The 23,150-nt window shown below is 44.7% G+C and overlaps 1 protein-coding gene across 2 annotated transcripts in view; it reads left to right on the top strand.

Moving 5' to 3' along the window:
• arid4b (AT-rich interaction domain 4B) overlaps positions 1-22,767 on the top strand; it is a 39,236-nt gene extending 16,469 nt beyond the window's left edge. The window contains exons 4-24 of one of the 2 annotated variants that reach the window (XM_080868832.1): positions 1,672-1,737; positions 2,113-2,203; positions 5,963-6,042; positions 6,187-6,278; positions 8,245-8,386; positions 9,574-9,653; positions 11,954-12,030; positions 12,692-12,840; positions 12,942-13,014; positions 13,201-13,295; positions 13,391-13,488; positions 13,671-13,869; positions 14,006-14,211; positions 16,416-16,598; positions 17,671-17,755; positions 17,854-17,977; positions 18,176-19,393; positions 19,548-19,658; positions 19,850-20,074; positions 20,159-20,305; positions 20,458-22,767. In XM_080868832.1, the coding sequence (XP_080724958.1) occupies positions 1,672-1,737; positions 2,113-2,203; positions 5,963-6,042; positions 6,187-6,278; positions 8,245-8,386; positions 9,574-9,653; positions 11,954-12,030; positions 12,692-12,840; positions 12,942-13,014; positions 13,201-13,295; positions 13,391-13,488; positions 13,671-13,869; positions 14,006-14,211; positions 16,416-16,598; positions 17,671-17,755; positions 17,854-17,977; positions 18,176-19,393; positions 19,548-19,658; positions 19,850-20,074; positions 20,159-20,305; positions 20,458-20,609 (3,693 nt within the window). In that variant the 3' untranslated portion in view covers positions 20,610-22,767. Of the gene's footprint in view, positions 1-1,671; positions 1,738-2,112; positions 2,204-5,962; positions 6,043-6,186; positions 6,279-8,244; positions 8,387-9,573; positions 9,654-11,953; positions 12,031-12,691; positions 12,841-12,941; positions 13,015-13,200; positions 13,296-13,390; positions 13,489-13,670; positions 13,870-14,005; positions 14,212-16,415; positions 16,599-17,670; positions 17,756-17,853; positions 18,050-18,175; positions 19,394-19,547; positions 19,659-19,849; positions 20,075-20,158; positions 20,306-20,457 lie in introns of both variants that reach the window. The other variant, XM_080868831.1, reaches the window with a different exon arrangement.
• Positions 22,768-23,150: the final 383 nt, after the last annotated feature.

Raw genomic sequence — 23,150 nt, forward strand, 5'->3', positions numbered from 1 at the left:
CCCCCCATTTTAAATGACACTATTTCTAGGCTTCAGATTAGGTTACTGTAGATTAAATATTTATGTGGGTTTTCCTTATTTAAACAGCCAGGTGTTTAACTTTTGGAGGTAAATATTGATGTCATTGTCCTGTTAATCTGTGCTCCTGCTGTGTGGCACGAAGCGATACTTCGAGGCAGTTGTAATGGAGGGAAAGTCGATTAAATAGATGCGAACATGTGAGGTGAAGAAAAGCAGATTTATAAAGGCACAAATGGTGAAGGTGTGTACTCCCGAAACATATCTTTTTCAGCATAAATAATAAATGTTGAAAAAAACAACATATAAAAATCAGAACAGTGGAGGGCTTTATTACTGTGTCAAATCCTTTTAGCTGTTTATGGCCACAGAATCCACCTTTGCTTGAATAAAGCAGTCACTTCTCACAGCTCTCGTTTCCTGCTGAGAGAAAACGGAGCATGAAGGACTACTGGCTCCTCATAAATCTGTTCACAGCATAAAATTGCTGCGCCGAGGCTCTGTTGTATCAGAAATATGGTTTCATATCTTATTCCAATATTTGTTATCAAGCCTAAGTGGCTGTGCCGTGTGTACGGCTCGCAGTTAGGAAGTCGTCAGAGCGCTCTGCCGTTATTGAAGCCAAGGCCTCGGACAGCGGGAGTCACCCTACCTAAAGTCTGGGGGGAGTCGAGCTTCTTGCCATCCCCAGAGAAGAAAGGGATTCCTTTATTCCCCCAATCGGGAATGTTATTATCTCCATAACTGATGAAATGCTACCCGAGGAAGCTTTTTATTTCCCCCCCTATTTTATTACCTGACAATCTTACAGTATGCATTTCTTTCATTCATTGTCTTGATTGTGCATTCACAGCGAGACCTTGATTGCTGCTTCTGCTGTTGTTATATTTGAAACTGACTCGAGCATTGTCTGAATTTGTTACCCGCAGGCTTGTTTTCTGGGATGAGGTGCTTAACTTTTTTTTTTTAGCCCCCGTTCTCTCCTCTGTACAGCACCTTATTCTAAACTGAATCACAGTCAATAAAAGTGATGCCAGTTTTCCATTATAATTATGTTACAATTTTTTTGTGTGCATATGCTCTCAATAAAAGTGATGCCAGTTGTCCAAAAGTGATCCATTTAAAACTATTCATTGTTAAATAGATCACTTTCAAGTATTGATGCTATCACATTAATATCGATCTGATACCAATACTAGTGTTGGTATCGATACTGTTGATATTTGGATCCATCTGCCCACATCTACTAAAAAGATCCTGCACTTCTGGCTGCTTTCAAACTTTTGCACATGCTCTCTGGAAAAGACGTGGCAGTAGATGGCTCTTAAGTGCGTGTGTGCCTGCCTTGTGGCCTTTTCTGTCTCACAGTAATGCCAGGTTGCCATGCAGATACAAGATTACCACAGCGTGATCAGATTATGATCTGCCGTGGCTCACTTAGGGGGTGGACGTTGCAGATGTAGAGAGCGGGGGATGGTCAGATGTTCGGCATCAACTGAGGGTTCAGTCATTGTGTAAAAGTCCTGCAGTATTAGGAGAGACTTGCTGCCTGTGTAAGCAGGATGATTGGTGTGATCCGGTCAGATCTTTAGGTAATTGTTTTGTTTATGCTGTTACTGATTCTACTCTACTGTTGCCTCCCACCTTCCCCAGGTGACCTTTAAAACAGATCTGACCACAGCTGAGGTTCACGATGAAAACATCAAAGGACCTCTAAAGGTAAGGCAGGAAAGATGGAGACCTATTATTATTATTATTATTATTATTATTATTATTATTATTATTATTATTATTATTCAGTATTAGTCATGAATCCCTCCTGTCTGAATTTAAGACTCCTTATTTTATTTTATTTATTTATTTTTAGCTTCACTCCTGTTTGTATCTAAGCTACACTTCACCCTCCCTTTGCATAAAAGCGCACGGGGCAGCAAAGCATTAGCTTTGCAATTTAATTTCATTACATTAAGGGTTTATGTAGCAGCAGTATCATCTTCTCATTACTTGAAAATACATCATTTAGATTTATCACCACAATATAATAATAATTAGTGCACTGACTGGCAGAATAACAGCAGTGTATCCGTCCCACAGGTGGGTGCTGTTGTGGAGGTGAAGAATCAGGATGGAGTTTACCAAGAAGCCACAATCAATAAGCTGACCGATGCTAGTATATATACAGTTGGTAAGTCAATAACAAGCTGTCTGCCTTGCCTCCTTCCTCTCACACTCTTCTTTACTCTACCACTACCTCATAAAAAACATGTTTGCACTGACAGAAAATCCTGCATGCTGATTTGTGTTTCTTGGACTGCGAAGTTGCTACAACTTTGAGAATTTTAGTCAACATATTAAATAAGGGGAACGTCAACCAGTGGTGCCTCTGCAGTTTTGAATGTGTGCATGGTAGGGCTGCCACAAATGATTATTTTGATAGTCGACTAGTCACCGATTATTTTTACGATTAGTCGACTAATCAGATCATGCATCCATTTGACGTAAAGCGTACAGCTTATTGCACCAGCAGCATCTGCTCTTATATAACTATCATTAGCTTACAGCTTTAAGTGTTTAAGGTATGTGCTAACTAAAAATAAAGACAAGATGATAGTTTGTTAAATTTCGTTGAAGTTGAATAAACTCCTTGCTATCTAAAACATAACGGGACACCAGAGTAAATTCTCGAGCATCTCACACTTCTGATAATCAGCTGTCTGCTTGACGTTTATTCAGCTGTGTAAAAACTATAACTTTAATCTCAGCCAAACTGATTTACTCAGGAACAAATAAAATACTACAAAAAAAAGCCAAACAATAACATTTTTAAGTTATCTAAGTGACTTATATATATGTTTAACCTGAGTAGCGAAAGACGGCGGTGGGTTTGAAAACGATTTGCTGGGAGTCCGGTGTTCTCACGGCTCTAGTGAGCCTTGCCCCCGGCTAGCTATCGAGCTAGTGGGTAACAGACGTCTCCGAAAACGTCGGAGTGCTTTTGAAAATATGTGGTGTCTTGATAAACTGATCCGATATTTGAGGTTTACACAGCTACATTCTCGCCTGAAAATATGTTAAACGTTTATTTTGTGACCCAGAAAGAATAATAAGAGTAATATTAAAACTAACTAGCTGCCGCCATTGTTGGAAACTGAGCTGGCTTGCGCTATGAATTCTGGGACACAGCTACTTCTTCTTCTTCGGGGTTTAACGGCAGCTGGCATCCTTGTACATGCAGTGCTGCCATCTTCTGTTTCAGTCCGTTATTACACTCTTAAATCCTGCTAGTTATTCCTGCAGCTTTTGTGAGCTTACAAAGCTTCAAACAACGCGTCGACTATTAGATCAGTCGTCGACGATTTTGATAGTCGACGTAATCGTGACTAGTCGACTAATCGTGGCAGCCCTAGTGCATGGAAAGATTAACTGTGCTGATACTTTTGGCTGCTCTCTTATTCACCTCAGCAGGTAGCTCCACATATTTCAGTTGAAAACTATTTATTTATTTTACACCTTATGCCCTCCCTGACTCATCCCCAGTGGGATTTGAGTCTCCTGCTGGGACCATTAGGCCAGTGTGTAAACCACTACTCTAAGGCTACGTTCACACTGCAGGTCTCAATGGTCAAATCCGATTTTTTTTGTCTGCTTGTTCACACTACAAATAAAATGCGACAGCAAACGCGCTCTAGTGTGAATGCTCAAAGCGGCCCGCATGCGCAAAAGAAGACGTCACACACAACGCGCTCTGTACACCCAGAGCAAACGATATTGTTTGACTGATGGGCCTTAATATAAAGACTTCGGACTTTACGTTTCCCAATTTTTGCTTTAAGTTTTGTTATTTACATAACAATGTAGATAACCTAATAATTATCCTTATTGCTGTTTTAGAGGAGCGGTGCTTCAAAGGATAGTTGCAGATTTCTGTCAGAATCTGCAGATTATACAGTACAAATAAAATATACGTGAAAATAAAATGTTCATGTTTCCCCAACGTTGTCTTCCCAACAGTTTCACTAACATCTACACTTATTGGCCAGGAAGCGTTTGCGATGTCTTCTCGGGCGCTGATAATTGGTGTCTGTCTTGTGTCAGTGACGTAAAAGACGGATTTAATGCGACATGACTGTTCAAACAACAGTCGCTTTCTAAAACATCGGATATGTATCGGATTCAGTACCACATACGAAAGTGACCCAGATCGGATTTGAAAATATCGGATTTGTGCCGTTCACACTGTCATACCATGATCGGATATGGGTCGCATAGGGTCAAAAAAATCTGATTTGATGCGCTTTCGCCTGCAGTGTGAACACAGCCTAAGAAACCACAGGACAAATACTAGGCTGGACCTACTTTTGCTTTCTGAACTGCCTTAATTCAACAAGTTTTTGGAAACATCGCTTAGAGATTTTGGTCCATATTTAAATGATGGCGTCAGCTGCACATCCATGATTCTCCATTTCCCCATGGTTTCATGTTGTTTACACTGGTTGGTGACCCTGTGTGAACTGTAGGCTTAGTTTCCTGTTCTTAGTTGGCAGGAGTGACACCCGGTGTGGTCTTCTGCTGCTGTAGCAAATCTGCTTCAGGGTTTGATGTCCCTTGGTTGCCTTGCTATCAGCTTGAAGCAGTCTGACCATTCTCCTCTGACCTCTGACATCAACAAGACACTTTCCCCCAGAGAACTGTGCCTCCTGGGATCTTTTCTCTTTTTCAGATCGTTCTCTGTAAGCCTTAGAGATGGTTATATGGGAAAATACCAGTCACTTAAATCACCTGCTGTCATGTTATTGCCTGATTACGTACTAGCATTAATGAGCACTTTAACAGATGATGAAGTGGCCAGTAGGTGTATTTGGCTAAATAGCGGAAACCAAAAGTGTCTTATTAGCAATTAGTATATAGTTAGCTAAAACAATGAATAATTTAGAGTATCTATGTATGAATACATGAAGTTTAAACTAATCTTAACACCAGAAAGAACAACCAGAAGAACACTGTGGGCCAAAAAGACGGGAATCACTGTAATATAACACAAGATAGCAAGTGAGAAATGCTGGTGATGCTACATGTAGGGGGATGAAGTGTGATATCAATCATTTGCTCTATAAAAAGTTCAAAATAAATATGACAGGGTGGTGAGAACCTCAAAAACCCCAAGTTTTAGCTTCTAACTGAACAGATTTGGTGTTGGGGTTTGTTTTTGGTTTTTTTTTGTGCCCACAGTTTGTAATTGCGAGTCTGTCAAGAGCACGCAGTTACATTGTTGGATAATCCAGAGTACACAGCATATAGACTTGCTGCAAAGCTTTCCAGTCTCTCGGCAGCTGCTCGTCACTTAAGAGCACCCGTGGGGGTTTTCTGCGCCTTGAAAACACTCATCTCGGCACATTTTCATTCTTTTCATTCGCTGGTGGGGAAAACAAAAACATAACTCACTGTTGAAGTTACCTCAAGTGTTCCCCTCATTGTTGTCTACAAGTACGTTTGAACAATGAACAACCCAGGGTTTGTCTTTGCGATCCAAGAGACTGTTTTAAGAGTCCTTGAGGTCATTATTATTAAATTTAATGTTAGATTTAGTGCTCTTTCACATGTGAGCGCATTTTACAAATGGCTGCTCATTTATGGATAAAATATCAGAGAGATATGAATTAAATTGAGACGCTTCTCCTCACGTCTTTATTTTGCTGTTTACTCAGCTCTGTGTAGCAGAGGGTCCTTGAAGCTCGAGTAAATCTGTGAGCTGAAAGTAACCGTGGCTGCCTGCTGGAGAACGTATGAGCCTTAAAAGACGAGCATCATTTGTTTGCAGTATATCTGAGGCGCGATGGCATTTTGCAACTGAGGCAGGAGCCTGTCTGTGCTTGAGTTTGTTTTTGTGTGGGCGCGGGGGTACCGGTGGGCTCGCAGTCTGATAGTTGGTCTTTTATCTCCGCAGTGTTTGATGACGGCGATGAGAAGACCCTGAGGCGTTCCTCCCTCTGCCTGAAAGGAGCGCGTCACTTTGCGGAGAGCGAGGCAAGTATCTCACTGCCCCTCAGTCCCATAACAGCCTCATCTCTGCTTTCTGGGGAAATGAAGCTCATTTTGTGTATAAATCCATTTATAAGTGTGCGAATAGAGGGTAAACCTTTTTGTCCGGTTGTGTTCTCTCCACCGCAGACACTTGACCGACTCCCTCTCACCAACCCCGAGCACTTCGGCACACCCGTCATCGGCAAGAAGGGGAACCGCGGTCGGCGATCAAACCCGATGTGAGTATCATCCACTGGTCTCTGTGCTCAATCCCGCAGCGCTCATATTTAGCTTCATTTTATCAGAGGCCTGTGATGCCAGTGGGAAGGTATTTTCTGTTCCGATCCTCCGCCATCAGAAACAGACTCGCCCTGCTCTAAGTGTGCTGACAGCAGTTGAAATGAAAGATTTACTCTCATCTCCATCCCCTCATAAAGAGCCCCCGAGGCCTGGAAGGAGAGAGAGCCTGCTCGCCTCCTCCAGCTCCTTAATCATAGCGGGCTCCCTGAGTGTGTGCGCATGCATGCTGGAGAGGCAGAATGAGCGTGGCACAGTCCTGCTGAACGTTATCTCTTTTTTTTTAAATTATTTATTTAATTTTCCCTGCTTTGAGTCTAATGTTGCAGTGAGTGTTTTAGCTCCTGGGAGACGGCACAGTTTTCATCGAGGGAATAAGAACTGCTGAGGGTCTTCTTTTTTTTTTTTTTGGTGCTGGGTATATTCGTAGCTCCTCTCTGGTATAAAGAGGACACTTGGCTAGATAATCTTATTCTCTTGCTAATGGGGCCCAGAGAAGCCAATATTACTCTAAGCATTGATGCAATATTGACTCGGAGCGGTCCCAGCTGCACATTAGCACCTCGGACCTTTTGTTTCTTTAGCGTGCACTAATAGTGTTTCAGCTTTTGAACTGCAGGGATTGGCTGCTCTGTAAAGATAGCAGCCACAAGGCCTGCTTTTAAGTTGTTGTTTAAAAAAGGGGGGGTGGGGGGTGTATAGTTTGACTTGTTGGAAAACATGCTAATTTGCCCTCCTGAGTTAAATGAGAGGAGAAATATGCATTAACATAAACACAGGAAACAGAGGAAATAAGTTTATGTAGCTGTGAGTTTGCCAGACGACAGAGAAGGAGTCACTGACCATGCCAAGAAATAGACGAGCTGTTAATTAATGATATTTTTAGGTTGCTTTAAGGCTTATTTTACTTTGTTTTTTAAGGAGCATAAGGAGAGCTGTTACCCGTGTTGTTTGGTGGTAAGAGTGCCATCAATCGTCTCCTCCAACAAGAAAAAGCGAGTGTATCTCAGAATGTGTTTATTTAAATTGCTGCCTTTAAAAGCAACGACAACTGTAAAGCAATCCCTGCAACATCAGTCTTTACAAGTGGAGAAAACGTTTCTTTTTTTTCCCCTAAATGAATAATAGTCTGTGCCTCATTGAAGAGTTAGTGTTTTCTTTGTGACTTTGATTCACAGCTTAGTTGTTGTTGTTGTTGTAATAGTAGCAGCCTGGCTGATTTACAGCTCTTGAGTGGTGCCAAATGCTGCGTGTGTTTATATGTACATAGAGCTGTGCTCAGAGCCCCGTGAGCCATAAAAAGAGAAAAGCAGGGTCTGTTTGCCTCTCGGTGCTTCCTGCATGATCACTCAGAGACGAGGCTATCTGTCAGGGCTCTGCCCGAGCATCAGGAAGACTGTCAGACGGCACACAGCGAGCCGGCTCCTTTTTACCCACCGATCCTAATGAGTGAGCTCATCAGTAGAGGCAACCTTATGTCTCACTGTGCTACATGATAAGACAATGATGGATTGTTAGGTGGAGACTGGTGGAGGTGTTGTTTTTAATCTGAGGAGCAGTTAAATGATGACTTGGTTATCAGAAATCATCTGCCTCCCCCTTTTTTCCCTTTTTTAAATTGAGACACGCAGTTTTCTGTAACTGAAATATAAATGGAATACGACCATTCACGGCGCCTCTTTATTATATTATATTGCATAACACAGAGAAAAGCAGCAAATACTCAGAATCAGATTCATTACTTAGGAATGTTTGGCATTTTTGCTAAGTGGCTTTTAAAATCAACAGCAGCTCTCACGTGGTATACTTGAATTCGTGTAATGAAGGTAAAATGGTGTAAATGGTGTAATATATGAATGCTCGCTGTGCCGTTCTGTCCATTGAGCAAAGTCTCCCTTCCTCCCACAGTCAAGAGGAGGAGTTGTCCTCATCCTCCAGTGAAGAGGAGGAGAGCGATCAGCGGCAGAATGAAGACCTGTTCGGCAAGGTGGTCTGCGTGGAAGGGGTTCCCACCGGGGACAAAAAGAAGACTACGTGGTATCCTGCTCTGGTGAGCTGATAAGCTTTCCTTCCTTTGCTGCTCTCTGCAGCATCGCTGTGGAGGAACGGGGGCTGCTGCTGCTGCCGGGCTTCCAGTGAAGTCACGGCATTATGCAGTTTCATCAAAATGCCTGCTTATGTAACCTTAGCACTCAGCAGGATTATGTTATTGTGCTAGAATTTGCCTTCCATCAAATGCTGTAATATGCATGTAATAACATTTCATATCCAGACAGACTTCATGTTCCGACTTGAAGGACGAAAAAGAGCTCGAGTCTTATTTTGCAGAAGAAAAAACCCCCGTCTTGTTTTCCATGATGTGTGCGAAATGTCAGACAGACATCAGTTTGATGTCTTCAGTCTTTGCCTATCCATTTCCATCCACCCAGCTGTAACTCTCAGTCACCGTTAGCGCACAATGAAATAGTGACAGGCCTTGTTTGTTTGTGTAAGTGTTACAAGTAGAACTGGGAGAATAGGAGAGGGTGGGGAAAGCTGTCCCTTTTACTGTGTAGTCAGCAGGGGCCCCGCCTCCAGGATTTGTTGTTCTTGGCTTGCTACTGACTGAGCTCCATGCTGCCTCCTTGTGACAGTTGAGAGAAGTGCACTGCACAGTAGCCTGTCATTGTTTACACTGCAACCATATGGCAGAGGGGTGGAGTAGGTACACTGGCAGCTGTCTCGTGCAACAGATGATGCGCGGCTGTGATAGACAGGGGCTCTTTTGGGTGGCCTTGTTATGTAAAAGTTCTAAGACACGAGCGTGCACGTGTGAGCGTATGTGACAGAGCTCGAAATCACACAGCAGGCGTGAGTCATGGACCTGAAGTGAAAGCATCCAATCCCGTGAGCCCGAGTGTACGCAGGTCTGCTGGAAATGCGCTGCTTCCTTTGGGTTAGACCCCGGCAGGAGTAGCAGCCCTCACGTTAGTTCTCCTCCTCAGCTCCAGCTGCTAATGATGCTGGCGGGTGCCCACCCCTCGTCATCTCTCGCTCTTCATCTCTCCTGCTAGTTTGATTTTGTATCATAGGCAGCACATTTTGTAATCAATCAGTGTGCCCTTTTGCTGAAACCGCTTTAGTCATTAAGTCATTCTCTGATACACCCCCACCCCTCCCCTATTCTTCTTCTTTTTATTGCCTCAGCACCACCTCACGTGACCTTTTTCTGACTTTCTCTTGTTTCTGTGCAACAAGGTCATCTCCCCCGACTGCCACGAAGACATGACCGTGAAGAAGGACAACGTCTTTGTGCGCTCGTTCAAGGATGGAAAATTGTGAGTCATTAATAATTCGCCCAAAGCGACATTTACATTCTGTTGTGTTAAGCTGCTTCTGCACTAATCATTATTAGTAGCTTATCCAGCATAATTTATGATGCAATCAATGAAAAGTGAGACAGAGGGAACTTGGGCCGCTTGTCGGCCACAAAACTAAGAGGTAGTAAAGCTGTGGCGTGCAGATGCTTTGCGCTGGCCCTTGATCATTTATATAAGTTGTTCTTGATTCATTTTTGTTTGTAAGTCAATTTGCACACTAACCATTTAATACTAATGTAAAGTACGGCCATTGTGGCTCTGTCAGATAACATTTGTATTTCTTGACTAAGTAATTGTGCGTGTGTTTGGTGAATGAATTCAAATCTCCATTGATTAGAGGAATATAGGCTCATATAGGCCTCAAGCACACAGCCTTCCTCTGCAGCATCGCCTATTGTTATTTTATTTGTCCTGAGGCTGTGAGTTACTGGTGTGGAGAGGTAGTGTAGCTTCCCTGCAGCCTGCCCTCGGCATAGAACCACACAGCCAGATTGTTTTGTCTGTGGTAAAGAAAGAAATAAGTCCTGTCAAGAGCTCAGCTGGCGGTTGTGTTACTGCAGCCTTTCTTCATGTGGGTAGAAACATAGCCCACACTCAGCATAAATTAATCTGGCGCTTGTTCGCCCGCTCCAAAGACTACTTTCCTGTCTGTTTGAATTCCCGCAATGACTAAATACACTTGCTTTAAAAGGAATCTTGAGCGAGTCGCCGGCGTGACCTCCTTAATCTGCGGCTGAAGACAAATATGCAGCACAGGAAGTCTTATCACTCGGTTAAAGGTAGAGCTGATGAAAGGGATAAGATAAAGAATGATAAATCGGAGACCAGCTGGAAGTTGTACGGCTGTGAAGTATTTCCTCTCTGACCGAGGGCACCCTGTGAAAAACCTGTGTGGTGTTTTTTTTTGTCTTGTTTGCAAGTGGAATCGCATTGGAGTACTTTTTCTTTCTGCTCTGCAGCTATTTGATTTAAGTCGCTGAAAGCGCTACTGTGCATCCAGGTGAGATTGCAAAAAACAGCAAATGAAAGGAGGAGGAAAAAATCTATATGATTGTTTTCAGTTTGTTTCCGTCTCCAATCGGTTTGCTCTCATATGCATTAAGCAAAATTTCCAACATGTGTATCATTATTGTTACGCATAGCATTTTTAGAGTGTAGTAGCGAGACATAAGAAAACACATTTTAAGCACATTTGATTGCTGAGTGTGCATCCTCTCTGTCGCTGCAGTGCTGTGTGATTTCCTTTAGCCCTTTTACTGCTTTCAAGTGCCTTTCCATTCTTCTGCACACACTTGTCACTGTTTATTATTCCACTTTTTATCTTTTCTGACAACCTCTTCTCAGCTATTATCAGGCTGGTGTGGTTTGTTTTTTGAACAAGGGGTTTACATCCATAGGCCACGTGACCTCTCCCGCACAGCACCCGGGGTCAGTGTGTTCGCTTTCCTCAGGAGAGTTGTATATTGTTACTAATAACCAGTGAATATGTCTTTCAAAAAAAAAAACAATGGCTTGGAAAACATTTTGAGGGAAAGGAAGGTCAGATCCAGGGGTGAGGCAGGAGTTGTCAGGAAGTGGTCTTACTGTTTCCACTGTTACTACAGTAACCAGATCTGACAAGTCTTTCCTGTTTCCACTTTTTTTCTCCCATTTAGCCAGCTTGCAAACTTGTCTGTGTTTTTTAACCTGCAACGGAAAAAGACAGTGTAATGAGCGTGAGTGGGTTTTAAACCTCAGCTAAACAAACCTGCACGTGGTTTCTCCGAGTTACAGACAGGTGTCCTTGTCAGTGCCGTGTTTGTAGTGATTATCTAAGGAAATGCCAGGAAACCGAGCCGTTCTCTCAGTGTGAGGTCGTTTAGCTTTTATACACTTGTTTCTTTAAAATTTCACTCCATGACAAATCTAGTCATTGGATCTGCTCAGCTGCCTACAGATACCACAGCAAATCGCCTCACATTGCTCACCAGCCAAACCTCTGACTGCTTTCAGCTTACAAGCTTCACTGATCCGTGTGTCTGCCAAATCGCCAGCAGCTGACTGTGCCCAGCCGCTTTAGGGGTGCTGTAAGAAAGTAGTCTGTGACCGCTCAGGTTTTTGGAGGCTTTGATTGGCGCACAGCTGTAAGGTTGTTTTAATGAATAAGACTATACGGTAGAGCTCTGAGCTGTTTAGACTTTGTTGTTTTAAGAAAACTTTTTTTTTTCTACTCCACACTTTCTAATCAGAGTTGCTATATTTTTATTTATTTTTTGCAGTTACATGGTGCTACAGAAGGACGTCCGTGAGTTCGACAGCAGCTGCCCTCCAAAAGCTGACGCGAGCCTCAAACCCGGTGAGTTTGAAGTCGGTGCTACAGAAGTGGTGCGCAGCAGAGCATACCTTTTATCAGCCGTCTGCGGGCAGCTCTGTACGCTGACACACTTGGCAGAAAACACTCGCAGAGTGGAAGACCAGAGAAGTTTTGTTTATGTTCTGGAGAGAACGCAGCGGTGGAGAGCTCCTGTCACTCTGCAGTCTATTTTTAAAGTCCTCACTAAACTTTTTTTTATAAAAGTGCTACATTATTTTTCATTTTATTCAAATTTTTTTCCACCGCTGAGCTCGTACTCTCGTAATTGCACTTAGCAAACAGCTTTGTATTGTCCCCGTCTTGATATTCACAGGTGGTTGACTCACAACTGTGATATTTTCCACGTTACAAAAGTGTAAAACAAGCATCTGCCGAGGTGGTTAGATACTGCTAAAACCCACCTGTGACACTGTGGCTGGATGCTTCAGCTGCTGTGCGTCACTGTGCAAACACTGGCAGGTTTTCATGCTTCCAGAGTTCCTGGTCTTTTTTATACTGTAGCTTTTATGTGGGCGTATTATTGTTATTGTTGTATATAGTGTAGAACACATTTTTAAAGGTATAAGTGTGTCGTTTGAGCATGCAGTGATGCACGCACAGCTCCAAGAAGTGTTTAGGAGGTTCGATTAATCCGCTCTTTCAGCGCTGGACGCAGCCCTGGAGTTCCAGAGGCAGCTGGTCGTGCCCAGCATCTGGAAGACAGAAGTGAAGGAGGAAAGTTCCAGCAGCGAAGAGGATGATGACGACGAAGAGGAGGAGCAGGAGGAGGATGCGAGTGGTGAAGAGGAGGAGGTAGAGACAGCAGAGCGCACTTATCCTCTTATCCTACAACCTCCCAGATTTAAAAAAAGAAAAAAAGAGAGATGCCAAACTGTCTTGTTTCCTGTCTGCAGGAGGAGGTGGAGCCGTTCCCCGAGGAGAGGGAGAACTTTCTGCAGCAACTCTACAAGTTCATGGAAGACAGAGGTGAGAGCAGGGCAGGGACCAGTGTGATGTTTGAGGTTTATTTTCATTTGTGAGACAGGTTGTGAATTTTGTCTTCTTTTTTTTTTTCCCTATTAAAAAGAAAAATCATAATTTTCTCCAGCAGACAAACATGTTGTGCTGCTTTTCTTACCACATCCACCTATGCCTTCTGCTTCTCCTCTTCAGGGACTCCCATTAACAAGCGGCCGGTTCTGGGCTACAGGAACCTCAACCTGTTCAAGCTCTACAGGCTGGTGCACAAACTGGGAGGTTTTGACAATGTGAGTGCTACTGCCCGCCCCTGAGAGCAGTTTGATGTCGCTCTCGTTTCGTTTGGTGTCGACCCTCTCTGAATTTTGTCTCCCTTGTTGAGCAGATTGAGAGCGGTTCTGTTTGGAAGCAAGTCTATCAGGATTTGGGAATCCCCGTGCTCAACTCAGCTGCTGGCTACAACGTCAAATGTGCTTACCGCAAGTACGTACAGACACTCCACAGCTCGAAAGCTTTCAAAATGCAAAATCCTCCAGTCGACTTGCTTTTCATCTTTGTGTGATTAACTCTGAGCGACGCAGGTGTGTCGGCGTGCGCACGCTTTGGAGCAGTAAGATTAAACTTTGGAAAATCTTATTGGATGTGTTGAATGTCTCATCACGCAGGTACTTATACGGATTTGAGGAATACTGCACCTCCACTGCCATCACATTCAAAATGGACCTCCCTTTGAAGCAGGGGACCAAGGGGGAGGGGAAACCTGAGGGGGAGGCAGGGAAAACGGCTCCTACGTCATCAGTTGCCGAAGAGCCGAAAGCCCAAGTGGACGGAGAACCTTGTAGCACACAGCCCGTTATCTGCAAGGTGCATTATCCCGAGTGCTGTCTGTTATTTTAGATGAATTTCTGCACACCTCCCATGTTTCTCATAATAAAGCGTCATGTCTGTGAAGGTTCTCAGTCTATAACCTTCACAATAATAAAGCGTCCTTCTCTCACAGGACGAGAAACCTGATTCGACCCCGAGTAAAACGGAATCCGAAACATCGAAAAGCGAGGGGAAAGAGGGCGGAAACGATGGCGATGACGAAGAAGAGGACGGTCCGCACAAAGCCGACGCCGACGAGGGCTCGTCGACGGCTCGCCTCGGAGCCGACAACATGAAGGAGGAGCACGATGAGGAGCAGGAGAGCAAGGACAACTCTGGGTAGGTTCACTGAAGGGGATGCTCCCTCCTCCACAGTTGCTTAAAAAACAAAACGTATGGTCAGGGCACAAACATGAGCTCCTGCATGGTAAAACTATTCCATGTGAAAGCAAAATAAGAATGCAAAAGGACTCGAGGTATTTGCTTTCCTTGGTGGCAGCACGATGCTAGAACACCATTAGCAGATGAGGAGCAGTGATCCTTCTGACCTTAAAAGTACTAATACGCCGTATACTCTTACCTGCTAACCAGAGAGAGGCACGCTCTCCTCTCTCTCCTCTAACTAAGCTCTTATCCACTGCCCTTTGTGCTATTATTATTCCTTGTTGCTTAGTCGACATCGGCTGGCAGAGACATCTTAGAGCACCAAAGCCTGACTGCTACCTTTCACCTGGCATGTCATGCTGTGCTTTCTCGCTGTCTCTCGCTCGCTGGGATTGTTTGACCATGCCGAGCCTCTCTCACTCAGTGCACAACATGGCTGTGCTCTTCTTGATTCCTGCCCTTTCCTGATCTCTCTCTCTGCCACCCTCTTCCTGTCTTTTCTCTCATCTTTTTGGCTTTCAGTGTTCGCTTTATTTAAATGTTCCATGTGTGTGAATGTTGTCATAGATGCATTAACCCTCCAGTTGTGAGATATGTATATATATTTATATATACAGTGCTTGAGATGCTTTTAGAGGAAAACTCTGAGTGTTGGTAAATGGATTGTTGTACAGTTTGGCCTCAGCAGTTGCATTTTCCCTGTTGCCTCCTGTGATTAGCGCCGTCTGTCCAGCTCAGACCTGTTTGTTCAACGTCCACAGTGACAGATGTACAGTTGTGTTGTTTGGACTGCTGAAAGCTAGAAAACAGGTTCTTGGTTTACTGAGTCTCTGTGTCTGACTGAAGGACTGCAAAATTCCTGCACGTTATGAGGAGGTTATCTGTAGTTTACACCAACCGTGGCCACAGATACCTGCTGATAGAAGACCACTTGTGACCTCTATGACAGTCAGAAGTCTCCTTGATCCTTCGGCTTTGTCGGGATCAACGTCCTTGCAGATTACGAGTTTACGGATGCACTCAGTGGACAAGCCGCAGGCTGATCTGATCTGAGCTTTTCTGATCATATCAAACCTGTTTGATGTTTACAGGCTGTAAACTGGAACAGACGGGTGTTGTGTCAGGGTCATGTTTTCATTCCAGCATCAGCACAGACGGCGTGTAGCCACTGAAACTAGCTTACTGTGAGCTTAAACGAGAAGGCGATGCATTAGTAGGAGACATCGATGAGTTATTGTTGAGTTCTTGCTGGACAGGTGCTTATTTTTACGATGAAGCCTTCTCAACGGCTTTGCTGGAAAGTTCACTTGGACTGTTGACCTTTTGGCTTTTACTCATAATGATGAGCACTGCAGTTGAATTGTGCTCATTTTGAGCAAGCCGAGTCTTAATCTACGTGATATTTGTGTGTTTTATTTATTTTTCAATCAGGGGTGGAAATGTTTTTAAAAATCAGTCGGCTCCTGGAAATAAGCCCGTCTGCACGTTCTGAGGAGCTAAGTTTGGGAGGGACTGTGAGGCGTGTTGTGCTGTAGATGTTGTTCGTCGCAGCGGGCCGACTAGGACCTCGCAGCCGTGCTTCCTCTCAGTGCTGTAGCCTCGCTTTAAGTTGCTGCGTTGCCTGTCCCGTTGCGCTTTGCCATGCTTAACCCACCCCACGAGGCCCCCTGGCGCCTAAAACACTTACTGACACCCCTGCACCACCCCTATATCTCCTGATTGTTTCCCTCTAGCTCCTTCTTGTGGCTGCTTTGTTTCTTTACAGCGTGCGTACGAGGGTGAATGAGAATCCCCTGTGTGTGTGTGTGTGGGGTTAGACAGCATAACAGTAGTGTGATTTCTTATCATTAATTTTTACTATGAAAGAATAAAGAATGATGTGTTTTGTTTGTTTTTTTGCTGAAACACTTCATGTACTGTTCTTTGACTGGCTTTTCTATTAATGATGCAGCTGGACTAGAGCTAAGGCAGCTTATGTTTCTGTGCAGGTGAAGGTGTAGTGTTGTAATGAGACAGGGAAAGGCAAGGGTGGAGCAAATAGACTAGAAAACAGGCTTGTTATAGCAGCAGGCAGCGAGTTGGGGGTGGATGGGTGAGGGTGGTGGTTTTTGTGGTGTTATAGCCTAGGGCCAGGAAGTGCTGAACTGTTTTTCTTGCAGGGATGACAGCAGTCAGGAGGGGGAGGAAGGGGAGGAGTTTGAGTGTTACCCCCCGGGGATGAAGGTGCAGGTGAGGTATGGGCGAGGCCGCAATCTGAAGACGTACGAGGCCACTGTGAAAGAGGCAGACGTGGAGGGGGGAGAGGTGCTCTACCTGGTGCACTACTGTGGCTGGAACGTCAGGTAAGACAGGACCTGGGGAGAAATCACCTAAACGTCTATTTTCACCCTAATTCAAAAGAAAACAGACCAAAAAAACAAATTTTTAAAAATCCATCTCTTAACTCATGGGATCACCGCCTACGTGGGTGTCCCCGCAGCAGTAACCCTTCCTCGCAATTCTGCTTCGTGTGAACCAGTGCCATGGTCAGCACTCTGATTATGGAGAGCACTGGGCCATCTAGTGGCAGAAACACAACTGAGTATCGGGTTGATGCGGATTCACTCCTCAGCTTCCTCTCTCTCAGTTTTGACCAAAATCCCCTGTCTGTCTGTCCCCCAGCTGTCTGTCTCTCAAACAGATCTACAGACAGCCTGATTTTTTTATTTATTTCTTTTTTTTAACCAATTTGAAGTCTTTTAACAATCAAACAAAACTTCCAATCCTACAATGTGATATTTGAATGTGAGCTAACACTGAATGGCCAACCTAAGTGCTGCTACACTCACCTCTACCTCTCAACCCTCTCCCCCCTCCCCAGCGGGTCAGGGTTAAACGCAGTGTTGAGTAGAGTGTTAGGGTACCATGACACAGAGGTTAACTAGTGCAATCGGCATTTCATCGTCTCAATGTTGTTGTGTGGTCCTCTAGCACTCTATAAAAGACAGTGGGATGTTCTCTGCATTGTGTCTGTTGTGTGTGATGTTGTGAAACTTTTTTCTTCCATCCCCCCCTCCCCTCCTCCTCATACGACCCACTTCCTCGGTATTGTGTGAATTCTACTGAATATGATTTGTGTGGTGGTCGGTGTTCTATCTTGTTTCTTTCTTCATCGTAAAAAGGTTGTGTCTTTTTTTCCACATAACACCATGGGATTTCTTCTCTTGCTGTTGAGGCTTACTGTGTCACAGCAATATGTCGGGGTCAGACAGTAGAAGCGTCTGTGTGGTGGTGGGTGGTGTGAGAGAATATTTCACAGCTCCTTCTTCAAAGTCCTAAATGATGAAACTCTTTCTCGTCTTTGTACTTGATTTTTTTTCCTTTTTTTTCTTCTTTCTTTCTTTCTTTCTTTTTTTCTTTTTTTTTTTTTTATAGATATGATGAGTGGATCAAAGCAGACAAGATTGTGCGACCCGCCAATAAGAATGTACCAAAAATAAAGCACCGTAAAAAAATTAAGGTATGACTTTGGAGAGCCGGTGACTTTTATTAAGTCTTAAAATCCCGGTTTGGTGTCGTGAAGTGAAAGGCTGACTGACTTATGTTGACTTCTGGCAGAAAATGCAAGACAATTTGGAGAGGCTCGATGACAGGGAGGTCCTCGGCCCTTCGTCCAACGCTAACCGTGTCCCGCGCTCCAAGTGTGGCCTGAGCCAGGACGTCTTTTCCAAGATGGACGAGGGTGAGGACAAAGGGCCTCAGCAGTCTCCAGTCAAGGCTATAGAAATTACTTCTATCCTCAATGGCCTGCAAGGTAGCAACACTCATTAGCCTGTAGTGGTCATGCACACTTGCAGCAGATTAGGACCGCGTCACTCTGATGTGTGTTGTTGTTTTGTTTTTTTAACAACCTAATAAAGCTTTGTTCTGTTTGCTTCAGCCTCCGAGGTGTCCACGGATGAAAGCGAGCATGAAGCTGAGGAGGGAGAGCATAACGAAGAGGATCAGCCAGGGAGCCGTCTCAGAAAAGGCCAACCAGAGCCACCGCAAATTCCAGAGCGCTGGGAGGGCGGAGCCCCGTCCGAAGGGTCCAAACCCTGTCCTGTCACGGGAAAGGCCCAGGACACCGTCAGTGTGGAGAGCCCAGATGCCGGAAAGCGCAGAAGCCAACCAGAGTCGGAGGGAGAGGCAAGTACGAGGAAGAGGAAAGCTGACAGCGCAGCAGAGAGGACTCCAAAAGGTCAATCCAAAGCTAAGACCAGGAACACCAGGAGTGCTGACTGGCTACCTGCGGGTTCTCCGATGAGAGGGGAGGAGAGAGCAGCCGCTCCTGGAGAGGAGAGGGGGGCCTCATCTAGCAGCAGTTCAGATGATGAGGGTGCAGCTGTGGCCGAGGCTCAGCCTGAGGAAAGTGAGCGAACCCGCCCCAAAACCAAGGGGTCACCGACCAAGAAGTACAACGGAATGAAGGAGAAAAGCAAAACCAGCCGACAAGGAGGCTTCTGGGAGATTCCCGAAAAGAGAGCCAAAGTTTCTGGGAATGTAGAGGAAAGGCCCGCCGTTCGCCCAAAAGGACAAAAAGACGTGTGGTCCAGCATCCAGGCCCAGTGGCCAAAGAAGACTCTCAAGGAGTTATTCTCTGACTCGGACACGGAGGCCGCAAACTCTCCTCCCCCACCGGTGTCCTCGTGTATGGAAGAGCCGAGCGTCGAGCAGGACGCGAGAGGCGAGGACGACACCTCGCAGGAGCAGATGGAGACCGAGAAGCTCCGGGAGTTCCCGAGCAGCGGGAGCAACTCTGTACTCAACACGCCACCGACGACGCCGGAGTCCCCATCGGGAGGAGGAGGCAGCGCCGTGGAAGAGTCTGGTCAAGCGCAGCCTTCCTCCCCGGCCCCATCCATACCCGCTGCCTTGCCCTCAGAGCCGGTTTCGGACGCTCTTCCCACAGGGCCAGTACAGGAGGAGGTGACGGGCGGGCGCAGCGAGACAGATAGCAGCACAGTGGAGGTGGAGAGTCTAGGAGGAGAGCTGCAGGACGAAGGGGCGAGTTCCCCCTCGAAGGTGTTCGACGTCAGCCTCTCGTGCAACAGCAGCAGCAGCTGCAGCCTCGAGCTGAGCAACAGCAGCCAGCAGGAGAGCGAACAGAAGTCCAAAGGTACGAGTGGCAGCAAAAATCTATTTTAACAGGTTTATTTTTCAGTGACACAACTCATTTTTCTTCAGGATGGAATACTAAAGAAACAGAGGCTGACTACTCATTTCACAGTCCGCCTATTCCCTCACCGTCTTCTCACTCTTTTCTTTTGTAGCGTCTGCGAGTCAGAAGCGGCAGAAAGAATCACAGACTGGCGGCGCAACAAAGAAACACAAGCCAAACCGCAAGAGCCTCGGTGTGCCTCCCAAAAAGAATAGGAAAACAGGTAAGAAGAGCTGTGGGTAGAAATGATGACACCCGCTAACGTTCTCATTTTCAGCGCCAGCACTGCTTTCATGTGTCTCCGTTTCATTTATTAACCCGTTTGCAGGCATCATGTAACAGATGCCAGGTAGGAGAGGATTTGAGGCGTTTCCTGTTCACTGCATTTTCTTTCTTTTTCCTCTTTTTCTTCAGCCAACAGCAGTGACAGCGAGGACCAGTCTGTTGTTGAGGGCACTGCCAAATCAACTGCCTCTAAAAACAACCCATCGGAGCTGAAGGCTGCCACTTCGCCCAAATGTCACGGGCGATCTCCCCCTTCGAGCCATAAATACCACAAGCAGGGTGATGCAGACCACGCACAGCACCGGGATAACCACGGAAGATCGCCGCGGGTGTACAAGTGGAGTTTCCAGATGTGTGCGTATCCAACCCATTTGGTTTATGCTTGTCAGCTCTTTAGTGCTTCTTGTGAACCTATCCTTTCATTTTGGGTCCTCTCAGCTGATCTGGAGAAGATGACCAGCCTGGAGAGGATCTCGTTTCTTCAGGAGAAACTTCAGGACATCAGGAATCACTACCTCTCCCTCAAGTCTGAGGTCGCCTCTATCGACAGACGACGAAAACGCATGAAGAAGAAGGAACGAGAAAGTGAGTCAGCTCTTTATTGCCTGGAATAATAACTAGCATGTTATTTACTAAATTTGGTTCACCATTAAAGCAAGAGGAGTAAAACAGGAAGTCACTGTCGCATCTTCTTCTTTTTTTAATCAGCTTAACCAATCACTGCTTCTGCTCTGCAGGCACAGTGGCCGCTTCCTCCTCATCATCCTCCTCCTCCTCACCGTCCTCCAGCTCGCTCACAGCGGCAGTCATGCTGACGCTGGCAGACCCTCCGGTATCATCCTCATCGTCCTCATCTCAGAACTCTGGGGTTTCAGTGGAGTGCAGGTGACAGGACGACCCAGCAAGGAGCCACACCGCACGAAGCACTTAACCAGCACCCTGGGGTCAGCGCCCCGATTCCCTTTCAACAGGATGAAAAAGTCGACCCACATACTGTAACTACGGGGCACAAAAACCAGACCAGAGACAAAAAAACCACGAAAAAACAAAACAAAAGAGAAGAAACAAGCACTATTTTTTACTGACAACTGTTTTCTCGGCAAGCTAATGGCACTTAAGTGCACTTTTATGACGATTGTGTAGGGGTGGGGCGGGTGAAATTTGTCCAAAAAAACCAAACCCAACATATATACAGATTTGACTTTTGTGCTTTACTTAATTGAACATTTAAAAGAATTGTTTTTGCAAGCAATAATTGTTTCCATTTGATAAAGTTGTATTGCAAAGGGATGATTTCCAGTGAAGACCATCTGTCATCTGTCCTCGTAGCCCAACATGGCGCTCGCCATGTTATTTCTGGAAATCTGGAGGAGAGACGCTGCCACATTGGCATTAAGGGCATAGGAAAGGTAACTTTGCTATGTTTCTCTCTGTTTCATTAAAAAAAACACAAAGAAAAATAAAAAGGACCTTCATGTGGATGGGGTTGCCCTCCCCATGTACAGGCAATCGCTCCTGTACATGGTCTGAATCAAGTAGGTGGTGATGGATAAGGTTTCAGCACCATCGTATGTCCGCTGATGGCCTCAGTGGATCATAAGGAATGATACTGTAGTGCCTTTTTTTTTCTTTTTTCTTGTTGTTGTTGTTCTCCGCGGGGGCACTTTGAGAAAAGGACAGTACTTTCTTTTCCTGATCCTCCTCTCAGATCAGAGCGTTAGCTGGAACAACGTGTCCCATATAAAAGACTGCAGAACGCTGTGAGTGAGCGAGTGAGCGGGCAGTGAAGGGCTAAGTCTTGGCAGGTAACGACGGGATGTTATCAGTGTATTAGGATTATTACGGTAATTGTAAAAGCAGAGCTCCTGTGTTGGATCACCTGCAAATCTACGTACTACTGAATACTCATCCACAGATTACTGTTGAGATAACAGTCTAAAATGTGCAATGATGGAGGTTGGCGAATGCAATGGATGCATTAAATCAGTTCATCAGCCTTTTTAAAAGCCCATCTGCTTTTTTTCATTATGTTTCCATCCTCCATTTTTTTTCAATCCCCCCACTTCAGTTGCATCAGCTTCACTGATGTTAATGTTGCATATCTGCAACCGGATCGAGTCAAAAGTCAGAACACACACAATCAAAGCCGAACTCCACGTTTTCAGTGTTTCCACCTACATGAATTTATTTAATTAAGTACATTTTCACTTCATCGAAATGATGCACACTTTATTGGCATGACATGCCTGCTTCTCACACTCATCCCTACCAAAAGAAAAGAAAAAAAAAGAAGTTTGACTCTGTTTCTTGTACTATGACCAGAATAAAGGTAGAGATATTGTAAATGTGCATTTATATGATAAGGTGACGTACATGTATACATTTCTGAAGACATCTCCAGTGTTTCCTTTGTATAGACCCCCCTACTGTATGATATCCGGAAGTTACATTTTGTTCGGCACTTGTATGTAACTGTATGCTTTTGTTATAAATTTGTATATTGAGAAGTGTTTTGAGTCGAGCTATTTAATATCTTGCACTGTTAATAACATGTACTTTTCTGTACAGACAGTTTTATGGTTTTAACTGTAGTTTGAGTGTAAATAACTGAGGGTTGCAGCATGTTCCGTTTTTGTTTTTTTGTCCTCTTTCTTGTTCTGTTTATTTGAGCTCATTTAATGTTGTTCTGTTCTCCCTTTCTCATCAGTTTTGAGTCTTTATCTAATTTCATGTTTGCTTTAGTTTTTATCCAGTTTTTCTTTGTGTCTTTTGTTTTTCTATAGCTTGTGCTTGTGAGAGAAGAATGGTGGTTTTTGGATGTGGCTGAACTATTTTCCAACCTGTACATGGCCTAAAGCTAAAGCTGTATGAACTTGTATACAGGAAAAAGTCTGTGTCATAGATCAACAGAAAGTAACGGAGCTTATTGAAAAATGCTCAATAGTATTTATTAGGCTCATCTGAGGATGGTCATTGTGTAATTTATTGTAAAAATGTAAGCAAAGCAGAAGCCTCTGTTTGAAATAAATGCCATAGTTTGTGAAGTACTCGGTGTGTCTCTTGCATCAGTGGTGGAAAGTAACTTTAGTCAAGTCTTTGAAGCACTTTACTCAGACACGTCTCTGTTATTATATAATTCAGTGATGACCAGCAACTGTAATCACTTCTATCAAAGCAGAGGTTTTGGCAGTTTGCCAGTCTGCAGCATTCAGCGGTGTGTTAGCATAACGGCAACGAGGAAAGACACCAGCAATCATCTTGGGGAACCTGCCCGTCAATTTGGAAAGGCTTTTAAGGCAGCGTCCAAACAATATGAAGCCAATCGCTCTACAGCGAGAAAGACAAAAACTACTAGAGTGGGCATCCCAGGAAATTCACCCCAGGTTTATGACAGCACAATTAGAAAAAGACTGGACAAGTATCATGTGTT

Source organism: Rhamphochromis sp. 'chilingali', assembly GCF_963969265.1.
Source record: "Rhamphochromis sp. 'chilingali' genome assembly, chromosome: 20".
NCBI lineage: Eukaryota > Metazoa > Chordata > Actinopteri > Cichliformes > Cichlidae > Rhamphochromis > Rhamphochromis sp. 'chilingali'.